General features: G+C 44.1%; 1 protein-coding gene across 1 annotated transcript in view; it reads left to right on the plus strand.

Annotated features, from left to right (window-relative positions):
• The window catches only part of noc2l (NOC2-like nucleolar associated transcriptional repressor), a 40,243-nt gene that overhangs the window by 8,446 nt on the left and 13,285 nt on the right, over positions 1-18,512 (plus strand). Inside the window, exons 12-16 of the mRNA XM_063016207.1 lie at positions 2,210-2,321; positions 5,568-5,681; positions 8,492-8,593; positions 10,217-10,360; positions 16,134-16,247. Coding sequence (XP_062872277.1) covers positions 2,210-2,321; positions 5,568-5,681; positions 8,492-8,593; positions 10,217-10,360; positions 16,134-16,247 — 586 coding nt within the window. The remainder of the gene's footprint in view (positions 1-2,209; positions 2,322-5,567; positions 5,682-8,491; positions 8,594-10,216; positions 10,361-16,133; positions 16,248-18,512) is intronic.

The raw sequence follows: 18,512 nt of genomic DNA on the forward strand, positions 1-18,512 counted from the left end.
ATTTAAACTGACTTTATTTCAAGTAATTTGTAGTGGCTAATGTATATTTGAGATGTTAGTGTTAGAAACCATGTTATTATGAAATGGTGTACATCCACTAGTTTAACTTAACATGTTAACCGATGTTATGCCAAATTCAGCTCTTCCACAGTCACATGCATCCCTCGTTGGAAACTACTGGTAAACGGTACCCCAACTTACCATGTTTTATGTTGTCAAAAAGCTCTTGTTATTGATCTAACTATTGAGTTCAGGTGTTGTAACCACCCCCAGTGCTACCATATGTACATTTACATTACATTTACATTTGTGGCGTTTAGCAGACACTTTTATCCAAAGTGACTTAGCTTGGTGTGGAATACAATGTAAGCAATTAAGGGTTGCTTGCTCGGGGCTTTGAAGCTTTGCTGAGTTACCATTGCCCACTGCAGGAGGAATGTTATGCCTTTTGTGGTGAAAATGAACCACATGTAAAATCTGTTTTACTGAATGAATTATATGCTTTTTGTAACAGGTTAGAAAAGTGTCTTTTGTGTTCCAGTGTGATTATGACTCTGCACAAAGTGAGTTCCACAAAGGCATGGTTTGACAAGTTTGGTGTGATGGTACCCCAGTGGCCTGCACAGTGTTTTGACCTCAACCTCACCTCACTATACAGCTTTGAGATAAATTGGAATGTTGGAACAGGCACAAATTCCCATACATGTCCAGTTAAAAACAATTTGAACTGGAACAAATGTGTCAGTGGCAACCATAAGATGATCACTTAACAACCTAGGACTTCATGGCCAGTCTCCACAATGCATGTCACTCTTGATGAAGAAGCCCCAGAAATGTAGTATGTAGTAACGAATCAAAACTAAAACTGTTTGGCCAGATGGATCATTGGTTTGTCTGGTGCAAAAAAGGTTCAGTTTATCCCCATGGTCAATCATGGAGATGGTCTGTGATGATGTGGGAATGTTCTTTTGCTGTTTGAACTGGCAAGCTTGATTTTGTGGCCGGTATAATGAAGGAGGAATTTTATGCCCTTTGTGGTGAAACTGAACCTTGGTGATATTTGGGCTTTCCATTAAGACAGTGATCCCAGGCACTTCCAAGTCAACCAAAATGTGGTTATGGAGTCAGACCTGGAATTTGCTGCAGTGACTTTCTCAGTGTCTACATTTAAATCCCATAGAACAAGGTTTTTCACACGTAAATCAATGAATAACAAGCACATAAACATGAAATGAACTTGTACACAAACGCCCCCTTGTGGAGGCTTTACGTTACACCTTGTAAACAACAGTGGGACCAGATTGCCACCAATTTCCTTAATTAAATATATTTCATTTTGTGTTTTGTTTTGATGCATTGTTTGTGTTGCCTGGATTGTGATAAAAATCATGGACAACATGTGGGTCGCTTGAAAAACAAAATTAGAAAAACCCGGCCATAGAAAATCTTTGGTGGATTTCTAGAAAGCACAAAAGTCGTTAAACCTTAATGAGTTGGAAGCTTTTGCAAGAGATTAATGGCTCAAGATTCCATGAGAGAGGTATCAGAAGCTTGTTAGGACGGTTTATTAGAGGTTATCAAGGCAAAATATGTTCCACCAAGTACTGGGATTGGGGGGTTGAACAATAATGCACATGGACATTTGTCTAAAAAAAAAAAACAGATTTCATTTCAACTCAGTTGTTAATTGCTTGTGTACACCGATCAGCCATAACATTAAAACCACCTCCTGGTTTCTACACACACTGTCCATTTTATCAGCTCCACTTACCATATAGAAGCACTTTGTAGTTCTACAATTATTGACTGTAGTCAATCCACTCATACCTGCACAACACACACTACACACCACCACCATGTCAGTGTCACTGCAGTGCTGAGAATGATCCACCACCCAACTGATACCTGCTCTGTGGGGGTCCTGACCATTGTAGGACAGCATGAAAGCAGGCTAAAAAATATGTAGAGAAACAGATGGACTACATTCAGTAATTGTAGAACTATAAAGTGCGTCTATATGGAAAGTGGAGCTGATAAAAGGGACAGTGAGTGTAGCAACAGGGAGGTTGTTGTATATTTTCTTTTAATTCCATAGATATGTAGAACTTGTGGTTGTGCACATACACTTCAGATATTAGTTCACACTGAAGATAAGTATTATTTTCCATAGTGCTGTTTTCATTACTAACGTATGTGTTTGGGATTTTAGGTTGGTGCCTATCTCGCGGTACTATCCATTGAGGTTACATTGTGCCCGTGCTCTTATCCTGCTTACTGGCAGCACCAAGACCTTTGTGCCAGTCCTGCCCTTTTTACTGGAGGTGAGTGTTTGATTCAGCTTATCGATTGATTTATTTTTATGTAATGATGATCTGAGCAGGTGCAAAATCTTTTCACGCATCACTGCTGTGGTGTTCCAGCAGTTTGCCATGTCTCAGGTTTCACTCCGACGGATGTTTGTGTGTGCGTGCGCGTGCATGTGGGTGCGGGCGGGCATGGGCTGTTGAAGCATGTAAACTTCGTGGCTTTTTTTGCCACCATACTCCAGGTCCTCCAGTGACTTTGAAGAACTTTGTTTGTGTCAGAGGTGTTACCTAATTTTTCCAGCAGCACCATGTTCAAATTCACTGACTATGGACTGGCATTAAAACTGTGGATGTGTGAGGGGCCTTTGTGTTAGGTGGAAAGTAGGCTCGAAAACAAGCAGGGCGAGTTGAAAAGTCGGTTAAACGGTCGACACCCTGCACCATGGTGAGAGATTAAAGATAGAGAGGACGATGTTTGGTTAGCGTGGGAGTGTTTGTCCAGGCGCCTGTGCGTGTTGGATGTCTTCGTTATCAGGAGGAGCGGAGGTCACAAACCGTCGTGTGTGTATATACGCGTTTTTCGGAGGGGGGCGGGGGGGGGGGGGTGTTGAGCTGGCATGAGCCCCTGTGGTGACAGCTGCTGTGAGAATAGAAGCGTGAAGGCGAAAGCAGCCGCAACCAGCGGAAGAGAGGGCCGGGGGAGGGGGAGTGGTCACTGCTAGGGGGAAGGGTGCACGTGTGTGTATGTGTGTGTGTTTGAGAGAGCAGGGTCTGTGGTTCAGGCACAGTTCTGAGCGCAGTCTGCACATCCTCTGTGCCTGCGGCAACCCTCTTTCTGTTCCCTGTGTTTATTTGTGATGCACTGACTTCGCTTCCTGTTTTTGCGCTTTCAGTAGAGAGGCAGATCTCAAACGTGCAGCTACTTTCATTACAAAACCAAAAGCAGATTTTATATACACACACAGAAAATCTGTGTTTTTATGATTTATTTAATGATCATAAGTTCTGAGAACTGGAATCTGAATATCGCAGTTGTAAAGTCAGCTAGAATTTAGCTCAGGAGGAAATTTTTATGTAAAATGAGGAAAAATCCTTAGCATCACATTTTAAATACGTTTTTCGGCTGTTTTCCACCCAAGCTAGTTGTTTGTTTGTTTATTAGGATTTTAACGTCATGTTTTACACTTTGGTTACATTCATGACAGGAACAGTAGTTATTCATTATACAAGATTCATCAGTTCACAAGGTTATATCGAACACAGTCATGAATAGTTTTGTATCTTCAATTCACCTCACTTACGTGTCTTTGGACTGTGGGAGGACACGAGCTCCCGGAGAAAACCCACGCAGACACGGGGAGAACATGCAAACTCCACACAGAAAGGACCCGGACCGCCCCGGGATCGAACCCGGGACCTTCTTGCTGTGAGGCGACAGTGCTACCCACTTAGCCACCGTGCCGCCCCCCAAGCTAGTTGTATCCTGACCAATAAGGGCTGTGACTAACACATGCCCTCTTGAACAATGTGCAGTGTGCAGTACCTGACCGCTTCTTTTTACCTGCTCAAGGGTAGAGTCACACGCCGATCATTGTTATCCTCCGTCTCGTTGTTCCATCGAACGGCCAGCAGAGGTCGTAATTGCAGCAGTTATGAGGAATCTCCTCCAGCATTCCCATCTTTAGATGAGCCAATCATTGTCCATTTAGGCACTCGTCCTGCTGGAACCACCTCAGCTCCCCTGCTGCACGTTATTTTTTTATTTTTATTCTGTAAGTCATTACTGTGGGACTGGACCAGGCACCTGTTCGAGTGGGGATGGGGAGTCACATGGAGCTTAGCGTGGCTCTCTATACACTGGCGGGTAATTAAAAGCAGCCACAGATTGGACACATATTGGAGGGGGTGTGTGGTGACTCAGCTGTCCTTGATCAGATCGGGGGTTGTGCAGGCGGCAACAAATTCACAGTTGGGAACTGGAAATGACTAGATTGGGAGATACAAGGGTGAAAATTCTGCTGCATTGGTCTCAGAACGTATCAGGTTGGAACCATGAAACAGCACTTCCTCTTGTGTCCCGCAGGCCGACACCACATCCGATGTCTTTACAGGCCGGTCATCCCTGAGCTCATTCTGTTACACACACACACACACTCACCCCTCCAGCATTAAATGACCTCTCTCAACTATCTTTCCGAAAACACACTGAGAATCCACGCTGTTGGCAAAGCTTGGCTAATAATATGAGCAATCAAGCGATCAGTAGGACATAATCATCATAACATCAACAAACCCTGTGTATACACTAGCATTTTTTTACAAGCAAATCCTATTTAGTCGGTTACAAGTAATCTCATACAGTTTATAGCCTTTAAACAGATACAAGTTCTTAATTAAAATTCTCTCCTCAGTGGTAAAAAACATTTTATCTTGGGGTACCGTATAGACGCCTGCTGCTGTTAAGCGGAAACACAAATGGTTGTCATGGTAACCGATATTTTAAATATGTAAAATGCCCTTATTGTGGTGTCCAACAGTGTAAGAATTTTAAAAAGTGTTGGGCATATTGTTGGTCATATAGTTATAGGCAAAGGTACAGAGATCCATTTTTGACCCACACTATATATGGATACGATTTGTAGGCCCTCCTGTTATGTGTGGTACTGTGGTACCTTGAAACTCAATGTCCATTGGTTCTGGGACTGGCAGTGAGTTTAAAAGGCGTTGAGTTTCAAGATAATTTTTCCCATAAGGCTGTATGGGAAAACTGTTAATGGGTTAGATGGTCCTGTGGACTAAAATAATGGGCTTGTTTTTGACACTTCTACACTAAAAATAACATGTAATATAAAAACACTGAAATAAAAAGCTGATTCTTACAATTTCTCAGCACCCTGAGCTGTAACACAAGTTTAAAAGTGAAACAGTGAGGAAAATCCAGCTAAACACATACATGTGGATACTTTCAGAGTGAATCTGATGGTTATTCCACACAAATGCAGTTTTGTCTCATATGCACACTTTGATGTATTACCACACCACTCAAGCCAAGTGCTGAACAAAGCAGCTGTTCATTGTTAATTTAAAAATTAAATAAATACATTTTTAACAAACAATCTGAACACGTTGAGTTTAGGGGTACAAATTTCTAGACGAAGGGTGTCGAGTTTCAGAGATTTTAAGTTTAGGGGACGTTGAGTTACAAGGTACCGCTGTATTAAGTTTTATTTAATCGATTAATTCATTTATGTTTGTCCTCAGATCCTGCAGCAAGAAGACTTCAACAAAAAGCCTGGTCGCATGAGCGTTAAACCCATTAACTTCGCCGTCATCCTCAAACTCAGCAAGACCAACCTGCAGGAGAAAGCTTTCAAGGTGAGAGCAGCCCTGAAACGTACCGCCCCGCCACGTCATTCATCACACTATTTAGACAGGATGCAAATGCCCAGCTTGTGTTTAGGGACTAACGTCTGTTTCACACCAGACGTGGAGCGGAACGTACGCATAATCGGAATAGGTTCGCTTGGAGTATGTATTCAAACCAGGCGCAACGTTGCGGCACGCGCAGTCAACACTGAGGACACTTTTAAATGTAATGGCACAAAAGAAAAAAACAACTAAAGACCAAATGGTCAGTTTATGTAAACAGAAACATTACATAGCAAAATAGTTGTAACAATGGATAAACCAGTGCAGTATCACATTTTCCAACATACAGTAACCATCTGGGAATGGAAATATGCAGCATGGCAGGCCTCTAACTGGGACCTTTTGAGCTTTCTAAGCCACCCTTCATTTTTAGTGTTAAAAAAGAGAACTGCAGGCAGGTCTAGCACCTACACACAACTTTAGTTGTCAAAAAGCTTTGATACATTTGCTTTTAGAAATTAGAAATAATACTGACTGTAGTTTTGCTGATGCCACCCCACCCATGATCATGAAGGCCAAGACTATAACACTCCCTCATATAGTTGCTGATTGCTTCTTTTCACCTGTCTGGGTGGTGACACACTGGCACACGAGATCTGCTGCCAATCCAGCAGAGGCCGCACTTGCCCCAGTGACGAGGAACCCACAACTTTGTCATGATTCTTTCCTGGATGAGAAACATTTCAATCAAAAGGGTTTTTAAGCACCGTGTCACTGAATTTGGTGAATATTATGCATCACCATGCTGTAGATGTGCAAAGCTGTCATGTATTCATGGTCACAGGCTAAGGCGACACACCTTGAGCCTCTGCCAGGAGGACTGACTGCCATTCGACCAAGAGGGATTAGTTCATTATTAGCCCAGCGGCACAGCTCATCACTAAAAATACCCCCTCCCTGTTTTAGCTATCTGCATAGGGACTGTAAGAAGAGACGCTGGAGCGCCCGTCAGAGGCATGCCCGAAGATTTTCAGGATTAGCAAAGGGCTGTGTGGGCGTCATTCCTGATATGCCTTACTAAGTGAGGTTCAAGGGCGTCAGTGGGATGTCACCAGGCGTAGGCTACAGGGGAGTCAGACTTTGATGGGAGTTCCGAAAGTCTTCACTGTTTAAAATCTTTTAGCTTTAATGAACTGAGCTGTAACTGGTGAAATAAAGACTTTTCCCTTTGGATTGGCCACAGCTGGTCTGATATGCATACTAGTCTTTTTCCCAGGGCTTGAGCACACCTTGTACCTCCCAATAGTTAGGCTGTTCGGCCATCCCCTCCACCCTGGACACTAGCCGATCATGTCCGTGTAGACACCGTTAGGACAGGAAATCCAGATCTCGGTGGTAGTGGCCTACCGTACTTTACTGTCCGGATCTCAGCAATAGTGGCCTACCGTACTTTACTGTCCGGATCTCAGCAATAGTGGCCTACCATACCTTACTGCCCGGATCTCGGCAATAGTGGCCTACTGTACTTTACTGCCTGGATCTCAGTGGTAGTGGCCTACCATACGTTACTGCCCGGATCTCGGCAATAGTGGCCTACTGTACTTTACTGCCTGGATCTCAGTGGTAGTGGCCTACCATACGTTACTGCCCAGATCTCAGCAGTAGTGGCCTATCGTACTTTACTGCCCGGGTATTAGTGGTAGTGGCCTACCGTACTTTTCTGCCCGGATCTCAGCAGTAGTGGCCTACCACACTTTACTGCCAGGATCTCAGCAATAGTGGCCTACCATACTTTACTGCCCGGATCTCAGCAGTAGTGGCCTACAGTATTTACTGCCTGGATTCCAGCAGTAGTGGACGGCCATACCTTACTGCCCGGATCTCAGCAGTAGTGGCCTAACATATCTTACTGCCCAGATCTCAGTGGTAGTGGCCTACCATACTTTACTGCCTGGATCTCAGCAGTAGTGGCCTACCGTACTTTACTGTTCGGATCTCAGAAGTAGTGGCCTACCATACTTTACTGCCCGGATCTTAGCAGTAGTGGCCTACCATACCTTACTGCCCGGATCTCAGCAGTAGTGGCCTACCATACCTTACTGCCCAGATCTCAGTGGTAGTGGCCTACCATACTTTACTGCCCGGATCTCAGCAGTAGTGGCCTACCGTACTTTACTGTTCGGATCTCAGCAGTAGTGGCCTACCACACTTTACCGCTGTGCCACCAGAGAACCTATAAAATAATGATTATAAATAGCAGTATTTGTCAAATGGGTGTGTTTTGCTGCTTCTCATGAGCAGTTATGCAAGACTGTGTAGATATTATGCATCACCATTATTCAGCAACGGTAAAAAAAAAAAACTGAATTAAATTCTTTGTGCTACTTACATTGAATAAATTAAAGTCAATTAAGTTGCCAGGCGTGCCACACACATTGCTTTTGTAAAAAAAAAAAAAAAAAAAAAAAAAGACATTTGGCAGTACTTTGAGTACCCATGTTTTTTTTGGCTTTTTTTTGGCTTTTGTCTGATGTTATCCATGATAGTGTTTGAGTCCAAAAGCCAGAATGAACTGTATGACGATACGCCTGGCAACATACAGAAGTAGAAGGGCTTGCTGGTAATGTCCTGGTACCAGATACCACAGGACTTCTTCGGCTGTCTTGTGGAGTCCGTGTCTTGGCGGGTCTGAGTTTGACAGATTGGGTGGTCCTAATGTTTTGGCTCATTGATATGTTATTATTTTGACACTTCTAGCAGAACAGTAAACTCAATGCTTGATTGACTGCTGTCTTTAATAACTGTGTTTATTTCAGGACGGTCTGATCGAGCAGCTGTATGACCTCATACTGGAGTATTTCCACACTCAGGCCAATTCCATCGGCTTTCCCGAGCTCGCTCTACCCACCATCATCCAGGTACGATGACACCCTTCTCTATTTTTATTTTTCTGACCTTTAAATATAGCACGACGTAGGAAAAGTGTGGGAGGCCCAAACTACTTCTTACCCTGTAGCTATATTTTAGTGTATACATAACGGTAACATACCACGGTCGAGCCTGGTGTTTCTCTGGTAAAGAGCTGTGAAGCAAGCGGCGGTCAGGATTCTTTAGTGGCTCATCTGGGCTGCTGTTGGATTTTTTTTTTTCTTTGGTTCTTTTTATTGCGGTAGCGACTGTTAGGCCCACATCCTGTTTGAAAGGCGCTGAAGGCCATGCCTGGGACACTCGACCACAGGCTATAGTCCCTCACACACACACACACATACACCAGGCCTCACACACTCTAACAGCAGGCTGTAGTCCAGCACCTTTCTGGAGCACGGCCACTCCTCATTCACACACACACACACACACACACATGCTCGCACACACACACACACACACACAGAGGCCACATCCTGTTCCCTGGCCGAAGCTCAGACCTCCGGAGCACTGTTAAAAGTCAAGCCCTGAATATTTATTCATTTTGGCCCGTGATGATTCATGCGGTTATTTTTAATGGCTGCCGCCGACTAATCCCGTCTTTTTACTGTTGGAAGGCCCATGTGTCTGTGATAAGAGGTTTTTAAGCAACTCAGACTTCATCCTTTCATGAAATAAAAGTAAAAGCTACTGTAAATATATAGAATCGATTGTATCAGTAGCGGACTACAGGAAATTTTGCCTGTACTGAGGAAAGAATGGTATAAACACCTTCAAATTTGGGTAACTCATTCTTTAATAAACAATTGTTTTCCTTTTCTAGAAGAAAAACCATAAATTTTGTGTGGTTATTAACAATGTATTAAACTTACTTGTAAATCTGGCGCTCTAGTGGCTCAGTCGAACTTAAGTTCAAATCTCAGTTCTGCTACCGGCAGGCTGGGCGCCTACACGAACAATGATTGGTTCGTTCGTAGGGAGGATGCCGGAGGGGATTCCTCATAACTGATGCAATTACGACCACTGCTGGCTGATCAGTGGCACCTGCACAGAGACAAGCGCTAATGGGATCGGGGTGTGACTCTCTGTGCGCAAAACTGAGTCCCATATGAACTCACTTGTGCAGGTGAAAAGATACAATCGGCTAATGCACATGTGTCCGAGGGGTTGTGTTAGTTACGGCTCTCCTCGGTCAGGACTGTAAGGCAGCATCAGTAGAAAGGAAGCGAAATACAATGAGGTAATTGGATACGACTAGACTGGGAGGAAAATTGGCCATGTTTGTGGGTTGGATGGTAGGTTAGGGTCCTAATTGGCACTGCAGTGACTTCTTATTGTCTGGCTGAGGTGCTAGCTTCAGCAGTGGAGGTACTCATAAGGCATAATGTTATTCTGCACTGTGGTCATTCTCTGTGTGAGTGCACTGCTGGCTGGTATAAAGAAGTGGCCGGTAACTTAATGTTTTATAGAGGTGGTGATAAAGTACTCATTCTCTTTTATTATTATTTTATTAAGTTTTTATCAGGTGTATTTGTCCTGTAAGTTAACACTTATTATTTGGTACTTGGTGTGTTTAGAAAAATATATATTATACCCCTTTTATTCTATCCATCCAGCTGAAAGCCTTTTTAAAGGAATGCAAAGTGGCCAATTACTGCAAGCAGCTCCGCCAGCTTCTGGAGAAGATCCAGGAGAACTGCAGCCACATCACAAGCCGGAGACAGAAAGCCGCTTTTGGCGTGGCCGACTCTACGGCGGTGGTAAGTACGCCGCTTTTAGCGTCTTCATTAGTCTAACGATCGGTTTGATGTCCTCGAATTTATACACTGACCTGCGCCTTATTAGTCCACGTGTGTGCTAAACCACACCGCTCTGAATTTGCTCTGCGTAAACACGGAGGCGCGCTTGTGCATGTTTTTCTAGCGCACTATGGTTAGGTTGGTTTGGCTTTTCACACCTGTAGCCTTGAAGTTCACCACGTCCTGTCGACTCTTCAGTGAAGTTTGCTGCCTAGAAATATAAATAAAAAGTGAAAACATGCATACAGGTCAACGCCGCCTGTGTTTCGGTTCGGTTGTGTTCACCTGTTGATGTTTTCAGACCAAATAATGGAAATAGTATTGTTTTTGAAGTTTGGTCTTATTGTTACATAACTTAGTGCACATAAACATCGTAAAATACAGACTATCCTTTTTTTATCTGTGTGTGATGCTCTGTTGGCAAGTTATATGGTTGCTGAATGATTTATTCTATCTCATGATGGTGTCTGTGTCAAAAACTATGGGCATTTATTTTTTTTCCCAGTTTTCCTTCCAGTCTAGTCATATCCAATTACCCAATTGCATTGTGCTTCCCCTCTACTGATGCTGATCCCGATCCCTACTTCTGATTGAAGAGAACGAGACTGACACACATCCCTTTCTGACGTGTGCAGTAGCCGACTGCATCTTTTCACCTGCACAAGGCGAGTTCAGCTTTGTGTGCGGAGAGCCACACCCTGATCAACGCATTATTCCTCGACTCTGTTCAGGCACCATCAATCAGCCAGCAGAAGTCATAATTGCAACCCTGTCTGGCTCCCAATCTGTATGAACAGCAGCCAATCGTTGTTCATGTAGCTGCCCAGCCCAGCCAGATGGCAGAGAGCTATGGGCATTAATATGGATAATTTGTGCACAGAAGGTCCTTGGTTTGATTCCCAGGTAGATTGGTCTATGTGTGGGTTTCCTCCAGGAGCTCTGGTTTCCTCCCACAGTCCAAAGACATCCAATTGAGGTGAATTGAAGATACAAAATTGTCCATGACTGTGTGAGGTATTAAAACCTGAACTGATGAATTTTGTGTAGCCAGTAATTACTGGGTCTGTTATGAATGTAACCAAAGTGTGTAAAACATGACGTTAAAATCCTGATAAATAAATAATACAGAGAATTTGTGCACAGTTGGTGAAAAAAGCTTTTTTTCAACCAGGCACTGATAATAAACTACAAGGAATGGCTCACTATTGACTTTCCACTTCGTCCCAAAGATGTTTAACGGTATTGAGGACAGAGCTCTGTGCAGGCCACTAAAGTTTTTCCACTAAACTCACCAAAATATCTTTTAGTGCCTCTCTTCCCATACAAAGGTCCAGCTGTGCTAAAAAGGACAATGCATTGAATAATTTAGAGGCGTGTCCACTACTTTTGGCTATATAATTATGCCGACTAGTTACAAGTTAGATCCCTTTTTGTCCCCCCCCCTTAAAATCTTAACCCACCCTTTCTCTGACTCAGACCCCTCTTGTGGCCAGACAGTGTGATCGGTATGTTCAGACTGAGACAGGGAGTGACCTGTCTCGGTACCGAAAAAAACGTCAACACCGCTCCAGTCCAAAACACCCACCCACAGCAGCCTCACCCAGTCTCGTTCCCCCTCTCCTACAGGTGTCAGCTGGTCGCCACCACCCACAGTCGCTGTGTGAGGAATGTTTGTGCTTGCGTCTATGTGCATGTTTGCTCTTACACACCCTACAGTTAGCGCTGGTCCAGCACGTGGTCCCTGGCTGGGGTGTTTTACCTCACTGCTAAGACTCCTAACCAAAATATACTAAACTCTGTGCCAGCCTGCACATCAAGTCTTTGCAATGATTGGTTAAGCCTGACTGACCAAATGTTTACATCGGTGTGAGCTTAGAGACTGAAGTGGTTCTGCTTTTCACTTTAAATTTTTTAAGCAGGAGCTTCTCTTACACAGCAGCCTTTGCAGTCTAGCGGTTAAGGTACTCAACAAGTAATCAGGATGTGGCTGGTTCAAGCCCCACCACTGCCAGGTTGTCACTGTTGGGCCCTTAAACAAGGCCCTTAACCCTCAATTGCCTAGATAGTATATTGATACAGTAATGTTGGTTGCTTCAGATAAAAATCATTTCATTAATCACATTGATGAGCTAAAACATTATGACAGACCCCCAACAGGACAGTCAGAGTACCCATCCCAAATCTTTTCCACTGCTAAAAGCCCCTACAGGCACACAGGCATTAGAACCGGACATCAGAGCAGTAGAAGCAGCTCGAGTGCTCTGTTTTTTCCAAGACTGTGTGGGCGGCCGGGCACATGTGCTTTATTTATTTGTGGAAGATGTAGTTCAGGATGCACCTCTCAGTGTACAGGACCTGCTGGTAATGTCCTGGTACCGGATATCACCTGACCCCCTCAGATATGTTGTGGAGTCTGTGCTGCTGGGTCAGAGCTGTTTTGACCGTAGTTTTGCTGAGTGGTCCTGATGTTTTAGCTCATCGGTTCTCGGATCTGACCATTTAGATGAGGGTTTGGGTTTCCCTTACGATCCATGGTAAAGAATTTATTTTTTTAATGAAATTTAATCCTGGGACCTGAAGTTGCCAACATCCCACGCCTTCCCATCTCTCACTCACAACCCTGACCATATGGGCGGTCGGGCGGTCTGTCTACACAGACATGATTGACTGTGTCTGGGGGGAGAATGGACGAGGCCCTGAGATGGATTGGCGTCATGTACAGGGTATTCCTACCTATCGTGTTTGCTTCATTAATTATTTTACACAAAATTACTAAATGTGTTCCCTTTTGCAGAATTAACAGCCCCTACTCTTCTGGGAAGGCTTTCCACTGTGTCTGTTTAGTTGAGTAAGCAGATGGCCTGGTTTGCACTTGATGTTCCAATGCATCTTAAAGATAGAAATAGATCAGGGTGCTGTGGAGGCTATATATATAGCTATAGCATTAATATATAATATGAATATATTATGAAACACCTGAGCTGATTTTTTTTTCTGGCCATACGTCACTAAATTCTTTAAAAAAATATAGCAGTTTGTTTAAATTAGTTTAAACTTCAGAGACACTTCAGTCCCTAATCAGCAGTGCACACTGGTGGCCCACAGATACTGAACAGGCGGTGAAAAAACCCTTTGCTACCAGTGTTTGTCAGTGAGGGAGTGGAAAGGAAGTATAGAAACACTAAAATGATTTAACTGGCAGCTGCTCAGATTGTAGCTCTACTTGGAATCGTATGCCCTGACTGGGTAGTGGCAGCGCTAGCGGTTTGGCAAAAGAGGAAGGGAAGAGACGTAGACTGAGGGAGGGATGGCGTGAGGAGAGGCGCGGAGCCGTTTCCTCTCCGGGGCGAGCACCACGCCGCATCCATCTTCATCTCCGCTCTCATCTGTCACCCTGCCGGAGCTCGTCCCATCCTTCTCTCCCCCCACCCTGCTCCTCCTCGGAGCTGCTCTCAAGCCTGATAAATATTTAAGACCGTTTGAGTGAAGTGAAGGAGAGATGGGGATGGGGTGGGTTGTCTGTCTTTCTCCCCCTCTCCACCTCTTTCTCTCTTTTTCCGCTCCCTCCCCTGCTGTAATGTAGAAGACTCTGGAGGCGAGTGGAGGGGGTGCGGCAGCGCTGTGCCGGCAGACAGCGTGGCACCGTGCCGGGCGCGTCTGTCGCCGGGCTTCGGGCGGCAGGAGAAATGTCCTTCAGTGCCTGGACTAGCAAGCCAACCTTTTCAGCACCGCTGTAACAGGACGTCTTTCTGGCAAGTTGCCCCGGTGATCTGTCCAACAAACAGTTGAAATTTAATCAAGGCCACCTTCAACCCTTGCCCATCCTCGCGTCCGGCCGGTGCCTCTTCTAACTGAAGTGCACGCTGACTAGTGGTTTTATATCTGGCATTTAAATATTGACTCTCTTAATTAAATAATGATGATATTTAATATGTATTCTCCGAGAGCTGGTATTAATTGCTTGTTGGCTTTTCAAAGCTCATTATAAGAGCTAAGGTGTCGTGGCACAGCAGTAAGCCCACTACCGCTGGGGTCCAGGGTTTCAATCCCCAGCGATTTTATTGGTTGGTTTGGCATCAACATACAGGTATGTATGATTATGTTGGGTGGGGGGTGTTTCCTGCAATGGATTGGAGTCTTGTCTGGGGTGTGTTACTGCATTTTGCCCGGTAAACCCGGAGAAGCTGGACCCACCATGACCAGAATAAAGCAGCACAAAAACACAATGATGTTGATTATTGTTTTGAAAAGGTTATTGTCCTATTTTTACCATTTCATCCCCCAGTGCGTCCTACCTTTTATTTAGGTATTCATTTGTTTTTCAAATGTTCCCTTAACATTCTCTCAATTTGGATATATCTACTTTCCCTTATTTATTTATATTTGTATTATTCTTCATTACATTGAACATTAATACACACACGCTTGCGCAACACCTTCAGTAACCTAAAAGGGCCGTAAGCCAGTTGGCGCCTTCTCTGGCACATTTTGAACAGTTGGCTTCTTTCTTCCTGCCAGCGGTGGATACCGAAAGTATTTGGACACCTGAGCATGAGCTTGTTGGACAACCACCTCTACCACTTTTCTAAGAGGGCTTTTTACAAGACTGATGACAATGAGAATTTGTGCCCATTCAGTCAAAAGAGCATTTGTATGGCTGGATACTGTTGCTGCTCAAGAAAGCTTCAATTGATGTTCTAGTTCAGGCCACTGTGCAGGCCACTCCTCAGGCGGATAGCTTCGGTTCAGCTAAGCTACCTTTTTTAGCTAAGCTAACTTTACCGTCCTTTCAACTTCCTTTACTTTCCATAGATAAACATGTAATGTATTACACACTGGGGTTTATATGCGTCTAGTTGTCATGGCAACATTGACGCAAAAAGTCGCTCAGTGCTTCGATGGTTTCGAGCGTATTTAACACGTAAATGGAGACTTTCGTCAGATTGCCGAGTTCAGTGTGCAGCTCAATCGATGAATGGATTGAATTCATTTCAAGTGACAGTTTATGCATGGAAATATGACGCTGTTATTTGTCTTCTGTTTTTTTTTTTTTTGCTGTCGTTTTTATATCGGCGCACATTCCACTCTTTATTCACTTCTTTTTTATTTTTCACCACACTGCAAACCACTGCAAATTGCAATAAATGCCTATTGATAACTGATGACGGACGCCCACGTCTGTTAGGGTCTATTGAATTTGGTGGTTAGAAAATCTTATTTGACCTGATCAATATTCTCCACAAAGACCTTTAAAGGTGGTCTGAAAGAAATCTATCGTTCTGGCTTTTTTCCGCCTGCCCCACACTACAAGTATTTTTTTTAAATACATAGTCGCACTGGCAAGGTCTTTTCCACCACCATCATAATGTTATGCTGTTATTTTTGGCACAGGTGGCCATTACATTTTTCATAAATAAAAGATCTATTATGTATGTTTTAACCTCACATATTTTCACGCATCCTGATTAATTATTGCTAGGGCGGCACGGTGGCTCAGTGGGTAGCACTGTCGCCTCACAGCCAGAAGGTCCTGGGTTTGATACCCAGGTGGCACGGACTGGGTCCTTACTGTGTGGAGTTTACATGTTCTCCCTGTGTGGGTTTCCTCCAGGAGCTCCAATTTCCTCCCACAGTCCAAAGACGTGCAAGTGAAGTGAATTAAAGATACTAAATTGTCCATGACTGTGTTTGACATTAAAAACGTACTCTTTTTGTTCTTGTGTGAATTTTCTAGGCAGCATGGGAAAAACAGGTAACAGAAGAAGGAACTCCTCTCACCAAGTACTACAGCCAGTGGAGAAAGTTACGAGAGAAGGAGATTCAGCTGGAGATCTCTGGCAAGGAGAGGGTAAGTATCTCCAGATCTTAATTGACCCTCACAGCTATTGTATACAATCACACACTAGATCAAAATCTAAAACTGTGCTGGTAAATTGCTGGCTGGTTTAAAGTTGTGTAGGTGTATGGGGGGCATAAAATGTATAACTGTATATATGTTGTTAAGCCAGTCCTTAATTTGGCAGATTGAAGTTCCAGTAGTCTTGTAGTCTAATGAGATTATATCTAAGGAAGTCTAAGAGTATAGCATTGTAGAGTTCCGTTTTAAATGCTGCCTCTTTTTTTTACTACTTCTGGCAATTGGTAAAATCCCCTTTACTGGTCCTGCCCCAGTGAGATATACAGATGCAGGGACATATACAGATGCACAGATTTAGCATTTAAGTTTAAAAGCAATTTTTCACAATCTAGTCCATTTGAATTCCCGATTGTAAATCCACTACAGCTTGATCAAGGAGAGCCAGATCACCACACGCACCCCCCACTCTCACAGGGGCACAGATCAGTCCCATTTTGCCAGCAGGAAAAGACTGTGTGACCTTTCCTCTCTCAAACACAGCTAATTGTGTTTGTGTGGACGCCCGGACAGGTCAGTGACTCTGCGAGTTTAAACAGTGCAGCGTAGTGCTAGTGCGTTAGACCTCTGTGCCACCCGAGCGCAATTAGCAGTGGGTTTCTGCATCAAACAGCTTTGGTGTGTGTGTGTGTGTGTGTGTGTATGTGTAAGAGAGAGAGACAAAGTGAAAAGATTTTCTTTGTATTATTGAGCTTTGGTTAAATTTAGGTCCAAGGTGAGCGTTTTTTAGCTACGGTAACTAAATGACTGGTAGGATCTCATTAATACAGTAATACTAGTCTGATTGTGTGTGTGTGTGTTTGTGTGTGAGAGAGAGAGAGAGTGAGCGAGTGAGGGAGCGCGCTGGAGTTGGAGCTTGTCCATAGGGTGATAATGGAGATGACACCAGGCGGAGTGTTGGCGTCAGGGAAGCGGCAGATTGGCGGAGGAGGCTGGGACAGGGAGAGCGAGGGATGCAGGATGAGTATTAGAGTGCTCAGGGCTGTGGCCTAGGCTTTGATCCAGAGCCCCCACACCCGGCTCTGATTACACCCTCCTCCTCGTGCCACTGGAGCTGCCTGCCGCCACCTCTATCATAACGTTTCCAAAAAGCTCCGCACACACTCACTCATTTCATCATCTAGTTAAAGTTTCTTGCAAGAATTTCTTAAAACTTGAAACTTAACATATGTATATGTTGCTATATATATATATATATATATATATATACAGTGTATCACAAAAGTGAGTACACCCCTCACATTTCTGCAGATATTTAAGTATATCTTTTCATGGGACAACACTGACAAAATGACACTTTGACACAATGAAAAGTAGTCTGTGTGCAGCTTATATAACAGTGTAAATTTATTCTTCCCTCAAAATAACTCAATATACAGCCATTAATGTCTAAACCACCGGCAACAAAAGTGAGTACACCCCTAAGAGACTACACCCCTAAATGTCCAAATTGAGCACTGCTTGTCATTTTCCCTCCAAAATGTCATGTGATTTGTTAGTGTTACTAGGTCTCAGGTGTGCATAGGGAGCAGGTGTGTTCAATTTAGTAGTACAGCTCTCACACTCTCTCATACTGGTCACTGAAAGTTCCAACATGGCACCTCATGGCAAAGAACTCTCTGAGGATCTTAAAAGACGAATTGTTGCGCTACATGAAGATGGCCAAGGCTACAATAAGATTGCCAACACCCTGAAACTGAGCTGCAGCACAGTGGCCAAGATCATCCAGCGTTTTTAAAGAGCAGGGTCCACTCAGAACAGACCTCGCATTGGTCATCCAAAGAAGCTGAGTGCACGTGCTCAGCGTCACATCCAACTGCTGTCTTTGAAAGATAGGCGCAGGAGTGCTGTCAGCATTGCTGCAGAGATTGAAAAGGTGGGGGGTCAGCCTGTCAGTGCTCAGACCATACGCCGCACACTACATCAAATTGGTCTGCATGGCTGTCACCCCAGAAGGAAGCTTCTTCTGAAGTCTCTACACAAGAAAGCCCGCAAACAGTTTGCTGAAGACATGTCAACAAAGGACATGGATTACTGGAACCATGTCCTATGGTCTGATGAGACCAAGATTAATTTGTTTGGTTCAGATGGTCTCAAGCATGTGTGGCGGCAATCAGGTGAGGAGTACAAAGATAAGTGTGTCATGCCTACAGTCAAGCATGGTGGTGGGAATGCCATGGTCTGGGGCTGCATGGGTGC

This window comes from Trichomycterus rosablanca, chromosome 19 (genome assembly GCF_030014385.1).
Source record: "Trichomycterus rosablanca isolate fTriRos1 chromosome 19, fTriRos1.hap1, whole genome shotgun sequence".
NCBI classification, from domain to species: Eukaryota; Metazoa; Chordata; class Actinopteri; order Siluriformes; family Trichomycteridae; genus Trichomycterus; species Trichomycterus rosablanca.